The 16,813-nt window shown below is 39.0% G+C and overlaps 1 protein-coding gene across 32 annotated transcripts in view; it reads right to left on the minus strand.

The window, feature by feature from the left end:
- SYNJ1 (synaptojanin 1) overlaps positions 1–16,813 on the minus strand; it is a 103,611-nt gene that overhangs the window by 69,702 nt on the left and 17,096 nt on the right. For all 32 annotated transcript variants that reach the window (XM_058296172.2, XM_058296169.2, XM_071214936.1 and 29 more), the window contains exon 3: positions 98–184. In XM_058296172.2, coding sequence (XP_058152155.1) covers positions 98–184 — 87 coding nt within the window. The remainder of the gene's footprint in view (positions 1–97; positions 185–16,813) is intronic.

The raw sequence follows: 16,813 nt of genomic DNA on the forward strand, positions 1-16,813 counted from the left end.
TTTGGAGTCTGAAAATAATAACTAGTCCCTCTCAAATCCTTAGAACTATAAAAATAGAAAATAGAAATGGATGCATGCTACAGAAAAATAAACTTACCAAGATTTAATCGTAAAACACCTAAGAGTCCATATGCATCCATTACTTTGGAATATGTACCCTTGATTGCCTCTTTTTCTGCAGATGCTACAAAAAAAAATGTTTAGATTAAGAAAAATGACCTGAAACATCAGTTTCTATTTAGAAATAAAGCCAGAGTTTCAATTAAAATTTTCAAAATATGACAGATATTCTTAACACAAATGCACAGCATAAAATATTTTCTCAAACTAGTAAGGTAACTGTTTTTCCCAAAGAGTTAAATTCTTCCAGAATCAACTATTAATTAATCCATCCTCTCCTCACTGATCTAAATAGTACTTTCAATAATACTCATATGTACTTGGGGCTGTTTTGGGATTTTCTTCTCTATCGCACTGATCTGTTTGCCTACTCCAAATATGAGGACCACATTGCTTTATTAATATTCTCTATAGGATAATACCCAACTCCTTAACAAGGAAGAATTCTTTCAGAGTCTGGCCCCAACATACCTTTTTTTGCTTCTGTTTTCAATACTCTCCTCTCCCTTGCATTCTGTGCTCTTATCACATTAAACTCTCACCATTGTCTGAAAATGCTTTCTTACATTTTTGGGCCTTGCACACTCTAGCCTTCTGCCTGAAAGGCTTCTGCCTTACGTTTTCCTCTTGGCAAAATTTTATTCACCTTATTAAAATATAGGTACATGGTCACTTTATTCTAGAAACCTTTCTTAACTTCGCCAGGCACAGTTCTTTAAACAGAGCTCCCTCTTTATGTGGCCAAACATTTAATATATATTTATCACCCTGAAGGCAGGAACTGTCTTATTTATCCTTTTATCCCTGATACTTATAATATGCTTGTCACATAGAAGTTGACAAAACCTTTAAACAATGAAAGCTAATGGCAAAACTTAACTACACTGTTTAGTACAGAAATGGGGAAACCTTCAGATTTGCCATTTGGCTTGATTTATTTCTTCTGTCAAAATGTTGTTCACTTGTTAATGAATATAGCCCAGAGAATAATTTCTCTATGGCAGACTGCTGTGGTTGTTCTATTGGGGGGGGGGGGGTGGGGGGGATTTCCCTAAAACTTCTTCCTAGTCTTTAGCAAATAATAATTATTTAACAAATAATCAAAGAAATGTAAATCACACTTAGTATTTCAAAAGAATAATTAAAATATAATGACAGGGGTGTGGATGTGGCTCAAGCGGTTGAGTGCCTGCTTCCCACATGGGAGGTCCCAGGTTTGGTTCCAGTGTCTCCTAGGAACATGGGAACAAACAACAAGCAAACAAATGAAAAAAGGGGGGAAAAAAAAACCAACTCAGGGGAGCCAATTTGGCTCAGTGGTTGAGCACCAGTTTCTCACATACAAGATCTTGGGTTCAATACATGGCCCCAATACCGAAAAAAAAAAAAAAAAAAAAAGACATTCTAAAGTCTACAAAAATAGTTATGAGCCTTCCTCTCCTTTCCTTTTCCTCCCAGCTTTCTTCCTTTCTCCACTGTTGGCCACTTTCCATTTCCCAGGCCACATCCCCCACCCACTTCTTGGCTGATGGGTTCACTTTTCTTATTTATCTCATCTCTTGTATTTATCCCTTCTTCCTTCTGTCATTCACCTACACTATAAAATCATAGTACATTTTGGAAATATTTGTGTTCTATAATAGAAAGTCAGGTAAGCAAATCCTCATGATCTCCCTCATTTCCTGTCAATCTTCATTACCAAAAAAAGAGCTATCTTCTCAAACTACCGTTTTTCCTAATACTCTTTTGTCCTTTGCATTAGCGATTATTTCCTTTATCCTGGAGCTCTTCTCTGGGGCTCTTCAGATGACCTTACTTTTCTGACTGTTACATCTTTTTTTTTTTCCCCTTCTTTTAATTTCTGTTGTGGTAACATATATCACACAAAATTTCTCATTTTAATAACTATCACATGCAATTTAGGGACATTAATTATTTTTACAGTATTGTGCTACACCACTACCATCCATTACCAAATATTTTTCATTGTCCTAACAGAAACTCTGTACCCATCAAGAAATAATTCCCCATTCCTACCCACCCACAGTCCTAAGTAATCGTAATCTACTCTGTCTCTATGTATTTGCTTATTATAGGTATTTCATGTAAGTGGAACCATACATTATTTGTCCTTTTGTACCTGGCTTATTTTACTTAGTTAGCATAACGTTTTCAAGGTTCATCCATCTTGTAACAGGTCTCAGAACTTCAATCCTTATGGCTGAACAATATTCCATTATGTGTCTGTACCACATTTTGTTTATCTATTCATCTGTCAATGAACACTTGGGTTTGTTTCCAGCTTTTTACTGTGAAAAATGCTGCAATGAAATTGGTATACAAACATCTGAGTAAGTCCCTGCTTTCAGTTCTTTTGGGTATATTCTTAGGAGTGGCATTGCTGGATCACATGGTAAGTCTATGTTTATTTAACTTTCTGAGGAACTGCCAAAGAGCTGCATGACTTTACATTCCCACCAACAATGCAGAGGGTTCCTATTTGTCTGTATCCCTGACTTGTTATTTTCTACTTTTTAAATAACAGCCATCCTTCTAGTGGGTGTGACATGACATATGATTGTGGCTTTGTGTTTCCCTAATGGATAATGATGTTGCCCATCTTTTCATTTGCTTATAGGTCACTTATTTATTTCCCTTGGAGAAATAGCTGTTCAAATCCTTTTCCCATTTTTCAATTGAGTTGTCTTTCTGTTGTTGAGTTGTAGCAGTTATTTACATTTTCTGGTTATTAAACCCCTATCAGATATATCCCATTCTGCAGACTGACTTCCTTTTTTTTTTTTTTTTAAAAGATTTATTTATTTATTTATTTCTCTCCTCTCCCCACCTCCCCACCCTGGTTGTCTGTTCTCTGTGTCTATTTGCTGTGTGTTCTTTGTCCGCTTCTGTTGTTGTCAGCGGCACCGGAATCTGTGTTTTTGTTGCGTCATCTTGTTGTGTCAGCTCTCAGTGTGTGGCACCATTCCTGGGCAGGCTGCACTTTTTTTCGTGCTGGGCGGCTCTCCTTACGGGGTGCACTCCTTGTGTGTGGGGCTCCCCTACGCGGGGGACACCCATGCGTGGCACGGCACTCCCTGCACGCATCAGCACTGTGTGTGGGCCAGCTCCACGCGGGTCAAGGAGGCCTGGAGTTTGAACCGCGGACCTCCCGTGTGGTAGATGGACGCCCTAACCACTGGTCCAAGTCCGCCGCCTTTTTTTTTTTTTTTTTGGATAATGTCCTTTGCTGCACAAAATTTTTAATTTTGATTAAATCCAATTGATGTATTTGTTTTGTTACTCATGCTTTTGGTGTCATATCTAAGACTCCATACTGGGTCCTGAAGTCTTCCTCCATGTTTTCTTCCAAGAGTTTCATGGTTTTAGCTTTCATACTTAGGTTGTTGATCCATTTTGAATTAACTTTTGTATAAGTGTATGGTAGGGAGGTAGGGATCTAAGTTGGTTCTTCGCATTTATTAAAGAGACTATTCTTTTCCCACTGAGTGGACTTGATATGCTAGTTGGAGGCCAAAGATGTATGGGTTTATATCCAAATTATCTATTCTATTCCATTGGTCTGACCTTATGTTAATACTATTCTGTTTTTTGTTGGTTTTTGTTTTTAGGAGGTACCAGGGATTAAACTTGGGACCTTGTACATGGGAGGCAGGCACTCAACCACTTGAGCTACATCCACTCCCATTCTGTTTTATTATTGTAACTACATAGGAAGTTTTGAATTTGGGAAGTATGAGTCTTCCAAATTTGTTCTTTTTTTTTTTTTTCAAGATAGTTTTGGCTGGTCAGGGCCCCTTGGGATTTCATTTGAATTTGATAATTGCCTTTTCCATTTCTGCAAAAGGCTGCTGTAATTTTTAATAGAACTGTGCTGAATGTGTAAATCACTTTGGATAGTTCTGAAATCTTAACAATATTTTCTTTCAATCTATGACCATGGATTATCTCATGATCTAGATTTTCTTTAATTTCTTTCAGCAGTGTTTTATAGTTTTCAGTGTATAAAGTCTTTCACCTCTTTGGTTAAATTTATTACCAGACATCCTATTCTTTAGATGCTATTGTAAACGAACTGTTTGCTTAACATTTGGGATTATTCATTGCACGTGTAGAGAAACACAATTTTTTTATGTTCAGCATGTATGTACCCTACAACTCTGCTGTACATCATTTACTCTTAGGCCTTCTTCCTTCAGTTATTCAACTTCTGCCTTCAGCTGACTTGTATTCTGCTACTTCCCAGCACAGGTTAAGACAAATGACAATTCTCTAGAATGCTCATTATTAGTAAGTGTAGACCTTTATCTTTACAATACCACCCAGTATGAGGTTAGGGAGGTGGGAAAGATTTCACTATGCTATGAGGATAAATAAAATAAATAAATCTTTAAAAAAATCATCATTAATATAGTTATACAGAAATTACTAATTTATCTATTCCATCAGAAACCATCACTTGTGCTAAAACACTGGCAGCTAGTAATAAATAAAAAGAAAATATATTTTTAGCATTAAGTCATCACCTTCCCTTAGAAAACAGAAAAAAAAAGCCGTTTTATAATTTAAATTGCCATGTAACAAAATGTTCTCTTTTCTGACAGGGTATAATACTTACTTCTCACTAACTGAGCCCAAAACATATGAACATCATATCATTGTCTCTTTCAAAGAAGGCGCCTCTATTAGACTCTCACCCAATTCTATCATGCTAACAAATGCCAAGTTGTTTTGTTACTTACATTTTATATTATATTCTCAGACCTAGGAAGCAGGACAAACACATAATTTAATTGAAAGTATTTATTCTTAGAAAAAAGTAAGCTAAAGGAAAGAAAAAATAATTCAGAGTAGGTGATAATCTCTACCAGTAAATTTTTGGTTTCCCCTCAAAATACTGAAAAACATTTAAAAATGATTTTTAATAATTAAAAAAATGATGAATAATACTTCAGCTAAGGTATTTGTACATTGTTTCTGTGATAACTGTAGCAATAACACTAGGCTGGGTGTTTTCTATGCATTAATCAATTTTCATAATAACCCCATGAGGAAATTACTACTGTTTTCCATTTGAGAAACTGTCTTAGAGAGGTGACTGACTTGTTATTTACTTATCTAGTTGTTAGACAGCCAAGAGAATGCAGTTTCGTGAAGGAAGGGACTTTTCTGGTTCCTGACCCCATGTCCTGTGGCCAAGCTCAGTGCCTGGCACTCTGTAGAAGTTCAATAATTGTATATTCAGTGAATTAGTGAATTCAATTTAAGAGCCCTATGTAACTAGCATATTAACTCCAGACACTTCAGATTTCATGGGAGAAAAAGAAAACAAAGAGTTCTGTTTTTGTTTCCTCATTTCTAAAGCAAATAACATGCAATGGGTTGGCTTAAACAATGGGAATTAACTGGCTCATGGTTTTGAGGCTAGGAGAAGTCCAAATGAAGGAATTATCAATGCCATACTTTCTTCTAAAAGACTGGCATTCTGGGACTGGCTGCCCGTGATCTTTGGTCCATGGCTCTTTTGTCACATAGTAATAGCTTCTTGCTTCTCTCCATTAGGATTTCATTCTGCTTATAAAGAACTCAGTAATAGGATTAAGGCCCATACTGATTAAACTGATGCAGACACACCCTAACTAAAGTAACCTCATCCAAAGGTCCTACTTACAAAACCCTTAAGAATGGATTAAGTTGAAGGACATGCTTTTCTTGGGTACATAACTATAAACCGCCACAGATTTCTTCATATATATATATAATTATCTAGAGGATTGTAGATATTTTCCTGTTCTCTCTTATATACTTCCAAGGTTTGGAATAGGTAGAGGGAGGCCTAGCACAGCGTATCAGAGTCCAGATAGAGTAAAAAGGATGGCCCTATGCATGGAGCTGAAGCCAAGGAGGGGAAGAGGACAACTCATTTGGTACAAGGGAAAGTCAGTCTTGAAGTCTGAGTGGGGTGAGGAGGGTGGGATCTACCTGGGGGTGTTGGGGGAGTCCTGTCATGGTATGTCTGTACCTTGATGGGGTTAGGAAGGTGTCCATGCAGTAGAGGATGGCTAATAGGAGCCTGGTTACATACAGAGGAATGATCAAGGGTAATGGTAGCCAGATTTCTCATGGTCAGAAAAAATAATTTAAAATATGGAGAGAGAAATATGGAAAGAGAGGTAAGTAGCTAAGCAGGTAGATGGATACAGAAATATATATGTGCGTGTGTATTTATAATTACACACACATATACATACATACTTAAATATATTTACTAGCTGTATCCATTGAGAGGACCTAGGATCAGCAACACTACGTCAGCAATGAGCACACCGAGCACCCAGATCTTGATTTCTAAATGCCATTCTCCACTAAAAGGAACTAGGACTTCTTGGAGAAATGGCTGATTCCAGCAGCACAGGAAAAGGGAAGTACAAAATGAACCTGAAAGATACTATTGTGCCACAAAGTAAGAAAGTGTTCAAAGCATGATGGTGATATAATGCAATAGAGAAGGCAGCTTTGAAGGGGTTTCCACTGGTGAAACCCATGAGAATTTGAACATCAAAATAAGTAGCAAGAACAATGCATTATAACCTACTGAAAAAGCCCATAAATTGAAAGTCTGATGAAGTATGTGATTTTTATATAATCTTGGAGTACCTCCCTTCAAAACAATTATACAGGAAAAAAGAACATGCAAGGAGATGCCTGACAGATACCACCTTAACCAATTAATCAAAGTAAATAGCAACATTAGTGGGACAAATCAAAATTGTGTATCACCTGACAGATTATAATGAAAAGAACATGGCATCACTTCTGTAATATTCCTGACAAAGATGTATAACCTGAATCTAAACATGAGGAACCAAAAAACCCAAATTAAGGGACTTTCTACAAAATGGGTAGCCTTAATTTTCAAAAGTTTTAAGGTCATTAAAGTCAAAGACCAGGGAACTTTTCAGATTTAAGAAGACTAAAGAGACATGACAACTAAATAAAAGGTGTGATTTTGAAATGAATTTACTCTAAAAGATATTGGGGCAATTGGTGAAACTTGAATAGCATTTGAGGATTAGTTAACAGTAAGATATCACTGATAATCTTTTGATGTTTACAAAGTAATAATGCAGGAGAATTTCTTTCTAGGAAATACATAGTCAAGTATTTGGGGATGATAGGGTATCATGTCAGCAATTTACTATCAAAGAGATGAGAAAAAGAGTTGTTTGCACTGAACTTCAACTTCTTTGTATGTCTGAAATGGTTTAAAAATTAAATAAAAAAAAACGTAGGGGAAACGGACTTGGCCCAGTGGTTAGGGCGTCCGTCTACCACATGGGAGGTCCGCGGTTCAAACACCGGACCTCCTTGACCCGTGTGGAGCTGGCCCACACGCAGTGCTGATGCGCGCCAGGAGTGCCCTGCCACGCAGGGGTGTCCCCCGCGTAGGGGAGCCCCACGTGCAAGGAGTGCGTCAGTAAGGAGAGCTGGCAGCGCGAAAGAAAGTGTAGCCTGCCCAGGAATGGCACCACCCACACTTCCCGTGCCGCTGACGACAACAGAAGTGGACAAAGAAACAAGAGGCAGCAAATAGACACCGAGAACAGACAACCGGGGGGCGAGGGGGGGGAATTAAATAAATAAATAAATCTTTAAAAAAATAAAAAAATAAAAAAAATGTAACCACCAAAAATATATTTAAAAAAAAACATGGGGAGTGGAGGTGGCTCAAGCCATTGGGCACCTTCCTCCCACATTGGAGGTCCCAGGTTTGATTCCTGGTGCCTCCTAAAAAAGAGAAGAGGAGCACCCAATGAACAGACACAGAGAGTAGACAGCAAGTACCAACAACAGGGGGTGGGGAGGGAGAAATAAAGAAAATAAATCTTTTAAAAAATACATTTATGTGTTTCTAAATTAAGTAGCACCTGTCTCTAAATGGCACTGTGACCAAGAGTTAAGAATTAACCAATAATTGGGAAGTGGACTTCGTCGAGTGGTTAGGGTGTCCGTCTACCACATGGGAGGTCCGCGGTTCAGACCCCGGGCCTCCTTGACCCGTGTGCAGCTGGCTCATGCGCAGTGCTGATGCACACAAGGAGTGCCGTGCCGCGCAGGGGTGTCCCTCGTGTAGGGTAGCCCCACGCACAAGGAGTGCACCACGTAAGGAGAGCCACCCAGCGCGGGGGAGAGCGCAGCCTGCCTAAGAATGGCGCCACCCACACGGAGAGCTGACACAACTAGATGACGCAACGGAAAGAAACACAGATTCCCTTGCTGCTGACAACAGAAGCAGACAAAAACAAGAACACGCAGCCAATGGACACAGAGAGCAGACAACCGGGGTGGGGGGGAGGGGGAGAGAAATAAATAAATAAATGGATAAATCTTAAAAAAAAAAAAGGATTAACCGATAATTATTATTACTAAATCATTACATAGATGCCTTTATATTATTAAATAGCAAAAGGTTAATATCTGAAATTACTGAAGATGGCTAGGAGTGGTCCCATCCCTCTAGCCGGCTCATTCTAGACTTAACCTTATCCTTGTGTAGGCTTACTATTGTGATGGTTGAACTTAACCCTTGTGTATGCTTACTATTGGGATGGTAATCACTCTATCCTCCTATGTTTACTATCCATATGCAAAACCTTGTGACTGATCTCTACTTTGTACTTTCCTACCTAAGAACCTTTATCTCTGAAAATGACTGTAACTTTGTGACTCTCCTGGTGAGGCAGAATCGAACAGGGACCTAAGGAGGAGAGGCAGGAAACCTAATAAACTGTCACATAAACACAACCTAGTAGAAACCTAGTAGAAAAAACTGGAACAGCATCTGCTGGACTCATGTAGGCAGATTACCAGTAGGCAACTGGTGCTGCTGATGTGCACAAATAAGTTGTGAGAAGGCAGCTTATGCCTGCTGATGTGGTGGGAATGCAGTTTGCACCACTTACCTATCCAGCAGCATGTGCCTGCTGACTACACAAACAAGTCATGGGAATGCAGCTTGCAATGTCTACCCGGCAGCAAAAGGAGAAAAACAGGATATTCCCACACTACTCACCTATTTTCATAAGGCCCATGCAGCAAATTCTAGCAGGGTTCAAGAACAAATACCACCAGACAGCAACCCCTATTCCCCTAAGGGAAACAAATCACCCATTAGAGGTTCCCTGGTTTGTCTCAAATATGCCAATCAGTGCAGACCCTGGAGTCCTGTATGCCCCATAAAATAGGGGACCCCAAGGCAGACCTTTGCTTTTCTCTTCCTTGAGAATACCTACCTTATACTCTACAGGCACATTTTTGTTATCTTGCTCTACCCCCAATAAATTCTCTGCTTGCCTAATTAATTGGCTAGTCCTTGAATTCTTTCTCACAATGAAGCCAAGAGCCTGGCTCTGATAACACTGGTTTGGGTCCCTACCCAGCTTGGTCTACCCCTTAATGTTTATTAATGAAGGAAATTGTGTCCATCTCCACCCCAATTATTCATTAGCACCCTGTTATAAAATATTATAATTTATGCAGATCAGGGAGGCAGTTTTTCAGTGGTCTGAGACTGACCTCCTATGCTTGTGCTATCAAATAAACTTTTTGTCTCTTTGAAACCCTGGTGTCTCAGTAATTGGCTTTAAAGATGCACCAGGTGAAAAGAACCTGCTTTTGTGCAGTATCAACACTAATTAAAAAAACTCCTATGATACCATGTTCTCCTTTCCCTTATATATTTTTAATGGGGAATAAAGATTGCCTTGTTTTACGAAACTATAAAATACAGAAAAATACACAATATAAGAGGAGTGCGCCTAATTAAATTATTGTCCCTTTTTTTCTGGGGGTATTTTAAATCTGGAAAACATGTTAAGAATCTTCTACTAAAAGAGATTGTTTAAAATAAGGAAGCCTATGCTACATTATTTAAGTTGTGTCAAACTTTTAGATCAAATGCAATGTTTATACTTTAATCAACCCATACCTACCTTTCTTTTTCCCTTACTACTCTCACCTTGCATCCCACGCTTCAGCCAAAATGAATAATTTGTAGTCCCTCCTACATGCTCCACATTCTTTTCCCTATGTTCTCTTGTTCACAGTGTTCTTTCCATTTGGAATACCCATTAGTCATCTTCGTATTTCTAAGTAGTATCCACCCTTAACTGCCTAACTAAAATGTTACTTCCTTCCTGAAGTTTCCCTGATCTCTCTAATTAGAACTACATCTCTTTCTTCTGTTTCATACCAGTAGTTACTTACATTCAAATATCAGTAGAAACTAGGTCTCATTTCTTTATATCTCACACAGTACCAACCTAGTACAGAAGCTATGAACACTGCAGTTAATAATAAAAATCAGATTGAGAATGCCCCAAGGCATATATTAATGAAGATGGAGGCATAAGATGCTTTAGGGTGCCTCTCCCCCATAGTATCTTTGAACACTTAACAAAAACAGGCAGAGCCATCTTCCTCGAAACAGTTAAAGGGTTACAGTAACTGGATGAGTGCAGAATCAAGAAAACACAGCTTTTACAAAAAAACAGTAGGAGATGCTTGTGACGCCCTTGATAACTCTTCTCCCACCATCTCTCCAGGATGGTGTGGAGCCAGCCTACACTCCCATTTTGGGTCTCTGACTCCGTTCTGGAGCAAGCAGAATAAGCCCTACGCACACCCTGGGGTGCCTAAATGTCCAAGTCAATCCAGCAGGCTGTATGGCAGTGCCAATCTGATGTTAGGATGAAAGACTGAACAAAGAATTTTATATCCAGCTCCCCATAGGAGAACTTGCCCTTCAGGAAGAAACAGCATGCAGACAGTTAAAGCAGTGCAAAAATTAAGTCAAAATAGCCTGGGGCAAAGGAGTACTGATTCTTAAAACATACAACAGAACTCCCAGGAGTGGGGAGAAGGTCTATTTCATAAGAAAATAAGGGTTCAGATTCCTGTAAATGGGAATTCCTAAGGCCAAAGGCCGACACAATCCCAAGAAAAGTTTCTGGCTCAGAAAAGGCAAAGAGGACCCTGTACTTCATTTTCTGATCTTCTTGATAGGAGGCTAAACTCTGAGGGAGAGAATCCCAGAACAGAGACAATTTGTAAACAATGTGAAAGGTGCCTTCTGCATTGGTTTGTTTTGTAAGTCCTGGCATTCAAGGAAATCTGTCATAACATGAGGTGGATACAAAATTAAAGGACAGACAGCTCAGGGACTAAATCCCAGGGTTAACTATTAAAATATTAAAATTACAGTGTGCAACAAAAAAGATTATAAGATGAATAAAGAACCAGGATATGATGGCCCATACAAAGAAACAAAATAAAAATTCAGAAATCATCAATGAAGAAGACCATACCAAACTTAAAAAAAAAATTAACAATATGCTCAGAGATAAAGGAAAACAGGAGAAAAGAATGAAAGGATATCAGGAAAACGATGCATGAACACTATGAGAATCTCAATAAAGTGAAAGAATTTTAAAAAGGAACCAAACAGAAATACTACAGTTGAAGACTAAAATACCTTAAATGAAAAAGTCCCCAGAGGGTTTCAAGAGAAGATTGGAGTTAGCAGAAGAAAGACACAGTGAACTTGAAGATAATTAATGAGATACAGGTTTAGCAGCAGAAAAAATAAAATGAAAAAAAGTGAACAGAGCCTTAGAGATCTGTGGGACATCATAGAATGTGCCAAAATATGCATTATGGAAGTTCCAAAAGAATAAGAGAGAAAGGGACAGAAGGAATATCTAAAGAAATAATGGCAGAAACCTTCCCAAATTTAACAAAAGACATCAGTATCACATTCAAGAATCCCCAAAAAATCACAAAAAGGAAATGGAAAGAATCATGACCAGACATACAGTGGTCAAACTGTTGAATGCCAACGACAAGGAGCAAGTTGTGAAAACTGCAAGAGAAAAGCAACATGTACAAGGGAGCCCCGACAGTTCTTATTAGAAACCATGGGGACAAAAGTAGGGTGAAACATTTAAAGCACTGAAAGAAAACAAATGCCAACCAAGAATTTTGTATCTGACAAGGCTGTTTTTCAAAAGTGAAGGAGAGGTTAAGACATGCCTAGATAAGCAAAAGCTGAGGAAGTTCCTCACCACGAGACCTGCCCTACAACCAATGCTAAAGGGAGTTCTTCAGACTGAAAGATGAAGACACTAGAAAGTTCAAAGCAGCATAAAGAAATAAAGACCTTTGATAAAGGTATCCATCTGGCTAATTATAAAGGCCAATAATACTTTTTATATTTCTTGGTATATAATTCCACTTTTTACTTCTTACAGGTTCTAAAATGCAAATGCCTATAAAGTAATGATAAATATATGGTCTGGGACATACAATGTATAAAGACATAATTTGTACCAATACAACAAAAAGGTCAGAGAGCAGCAGGAACAGTGTTTGTGTATGCTATTGAAGTAAAGTTTGTATCATATCAAATGCGACTGGCTAGAGGTTTAGGATGTTAAATTTCAGCAACAAGGCAACCAAAGAGAGAAATCTATAAGAATTAGATAAAAAATAGAAATGAGTGGGCACTCAAAATGGTACACGACAAAAAATAAATATAAAAATAGGCATTAACAGAAGAGTTGAGGGACAAAAAGACTAAAAAAGATGAGTAAAATGGCAGAAGAAAGTCCTGTACTATCAGTACCTACTTTAATTGTAAATGGATGAGGGAAGCAGACTTGGTCCAGTGGATAGGGTGTCCACCTACCACATGGGAGGTTCACGGTTCAAACCCTGGGCCTCCTTGACCAGTGTGGAGCTGGCCCATGCACAGTGCTGGTGTGTGCAAGGAGTGTCCTGCCACACAGGGGTGTCCCCCGCCGCGTAGGGGAGCCCCAAGCTCAAGTGCCCTGTAAGGAGAGCCACCCAGTGCAAAAGAAAGTTCAGCCTGCCCAAGAATGGCGTCGCACACATGGAGCGCTGACACAAAATGACACAGCAACAACAACAACAACAAAGAAACAGATTCCCAGTGCCGCTGATAAGGATATAAGTGGTCATAGAAGAACACACAATGAATGGACACAGAGAGCAGACAACTAGGGGGAGAGGGAAAGGGGAGAGAAAATAAATAAAAAACAAATCTTAAAAAAAAAAAAAAGTAAATGGATGAAACTCTCCAGTCAAAAAGGAGAGATTCGCAAAATGAATAAAAAGCATGACCCAAATAAATGCTGTTACCAAGAGATTCACCTTAAATTCAAAGATACAAGTAGGTTAAAAGTGAAAGAATGGAAAAAATATTCCATACCAGTAACCAAAGGAGACCTGGGGTAAATATACTAATATCAGATAAAATAGACTTTAAGTCAAAATTGTTAAATGGGACAGACAGTCACTATGCCCTAGAAAGGAGGTCAATCCAACAAGTAGACATAACAATTAAAAATATATATACACCTTAAGGCAGACCCCAAAATATATGAAGCAAATATCAACACATTTGAAGGGAGAAATAGATGGTTTTACATTAACAGTAGGAAACCTCAATGAACCACTTTTTTTTTTTTTTAAGATTTTTAAAATTATTTTTCTCCCCTTTGGCCCCGCCGCCTGCTCTCAGAGTCCACTTGCTTTGTGTTTTTCTGTGTCTACTTGCATTCTCGGGGGCACCAGGAATCTGTCTCTTTTCGTTGTGTCATCTTGCTGAGTCAGCTCTCTGTGTTTGCGGCACCACTCCTGGGTGGGCTGTGCTTTTTCTGCGTGGGGCTGCTCAAAGCAGGGCGCACTCCCTGCACATGGCAGTGACACGTGTGGGCCAGCTCACCACACGGGCCAGGAGGCCCTGGGTTTGAACCCTGATCCTCCCACATGGTAGGTGGACGTTCTATCAGTTGAGCCACATCCGCTTCCCATTGAACCCTTTCAATAATGGCTAGAGGGGCGGCGGATTTGGCCCAGTGGTTAGGATTTGGCCCAGTGGTTAGGGCATCCGTCTACCACATGGGAGGTCCGCGGTTCAAACCCTGGGCTTCCTTGACCTGTATGGAGGTGGCCCATGCACAGTGCTGATGCTCACAAGGAGTGCCGTGCCACGCAGGGGTGTCCCCCGCATATGGGAGCCCCATGTGCAAGGAGTACACCCCGTAAGGAGAGCCTCCCAGAGCGAAAGAAAGTGCAGCCTGCCCAGGAATGGTACCGCCCACACGGAGAGCTGACACAACAAGATGACACAACAAAAAGAAACACAGATTCCTGTGCCGCTGACAACAACAGAAACAGAAAAGGAAGACACAGCAAATAGACACAGAGAACAGACAACTGGCGTGGAGGGGGAAGGGGAAATAAATAAATAAATAAATCTTAAAAAAAAATGGCTAGAACATCAAAAGATCAATAAGAAAATAGAAAACTTGAACGATACTATAAACCAACTAGACTGAACAAACATATACAGAACACTTCACCAATAGCAGCAGAATACACATTTTTCCCTCATGTACATGGTTCATTCTCCAGGAGAGACCACTTGGTAGGTCACAAAACAAGTCACAATAAGCTGAAAATTACTGAAATCACATAATGTATCTTCTCTGAATACAATGGAATGAAGGTAGAAATTAATAACAGAGGGAGAACTGGAAAATTCACAAATGTGGAACTTAACACACTCTTAAACTACCATGGGTCAAAGAAGTGATCACAAGAGAAATTAGGAAATATCTTGAGGTGAATGAAAAGGAAAACACAACATACCAAAATGTATGGGATGTAAAGAAATTCACAGCTCTAAAATCTTACATAAAAGAAGAAAGATCTCAAACCAGCCCTAACTTCACAACTGAAGGATCTAGAAAAAGAGCATACTAAACTCAAAGCAAGCAGAAGGAAGAAAATAAAAAGTTGAGTGGAGATAAATGAAAGAGAATTAAAAAAAATAAAATCAACAAAATCAAGACTAATACATTTTAGCTAGACTGACCTAAAAAAAAAAAAAGGCTGCAAGTAACTAAAATCATAAATGAAAGGGGGACCTTACTACCAACCCCACGGAAATAAAAGATTTTTAACAGGATACTATGAACCACTGTTCATCAAAAAAATCAGATAACCTAGATGAAATGAACAAATTTCTAGAAACATACAAACTACCTACACTGATTCAAGAAGAAATAGAAGACCTCAACAGATGAATATTAGGTAAAGAGATTGACTAAGGAGTTAAAAACCTCCCAAGAAAGAAAAGCCCAAGACCTGATTGCTTTACTGGTGAATTATACCAAACATTCCAAGAAGAATTAACAATCCTGTTCAAACTCTTCCAAAAATTGAAGAGGAGAGAACACTTCCTAACTCAGTCTATGTGGCTAACATCACCCTAAAACCAAAATTAAAACCAAAAGATACCACAAGGAAAGAAAATGATCATGTTGAATGAGTGAAATCAGCAGACACAAAGGAGATATATATAATCTCACTGAAATGAAATTAGAATAATTCATAGAGTCAGAAACTAAAATTCGGGTTACCAGGGGCTGGGGTGGAGGTAGGGAATGGGAATTAATACTAAACTGGTACAGAATTTCTGCTTGGACTGACGGAAAAGTTTTGGTAATGGAAGGTAGTTATATAGCACAACACTGTGAATATAATTTAACTGCAGTGTATTACATATTTTAATGTATTCAAAGAGGAAAATTTTAAGTTGTGTGTTACTAGAACACTTAAAAAAATAGGACTGTACAACACAAACAATGAACCCAACAGAAACTATGAACTACTGTTAATAGTATAATTATAATATTGTTTCAGCAGCAAAACATTAATACAGAAAACTGTGTGTGGGGGAGTGTTATGAAAAGGTATTTTCTGCGTGATTTTTCCATTAGCCTACAACTTCTGTAATTTAAAAAAACACTACTATACTGTCATAAATGTTTTCCTTACATACACCCAAAATAACTTAGCTAATCTGCTTTGTCTGAAATGTTTGAAACTATCTGTAGCAGTTTGATATTGTTTATGAATTCCAAAAAGAGATATTGGATTATGTTTATAAACTGGTCTGCTCCTCTGGGTGTATTAGACTGTACTAAATTCAGAGTTTCACTTACATTTAAGTAGTGATTAAGGCTTTGATGGCACCACTTCAGAAGGAGTTGAGTCTCCACCCCCTTGGCGGGTGGGGACTCACAGAGGAAACAACTCAGCAGAGGAGTTACGGGAAGTTTTGGAATTTGGAACCCCAAGGAAACACTCAGGAGAAGCACACAGAGGAAGAGAGAAGGCTCCAATAGACACCGCAGAGACCCCAGGAAAAGAGACAAACCATTCGCCTGACAGCTTACAGCTGACCTTGTGGAGAGAGCAGAGCAGCTGAGCCTGGAGAGAAACCAGCCACAGGAGACAGACAGGACTTATCCCAGCCTACAGCTGATACTGGAAGAAGCTGGGACCACCTTAAGAGGAAGGGGGAGGCTGAATGCTTGCTGACGTGGGCAACTATCTTGCTTCAACATGTGGCAAGACTTCGGAGAGAGAAGTAACTTATGCTTTATGGCCTGTTAACTGTAGGCTTCCACCCCAAGTAAATACCCTTTATAAAAGCCAACAGATTTCAGGTATTTTGCATCAGGATGCCTTGGCTGACTAAAGCACTATCATTGAAAAATGGTAAGCTTGCCTTTTCTCATCATCA

The sequence above is a fragment of the Dasypus novemcinctus genome, chromosome 4 (assembly GCF_030445035.2).
Source record: "Dasypus novemcinctus isolate mDasNov1 chromosome 4, mDasNov1.1.hap2, whole genome shotgun sequence".
In the NCBI taxonomy this organism is placed as follows: Eukaryota; Metazoa; Chordata; class Mammalia; order Cingulata; family Dasypodidae; genus Dasypus; species Dasypus novemcinctus.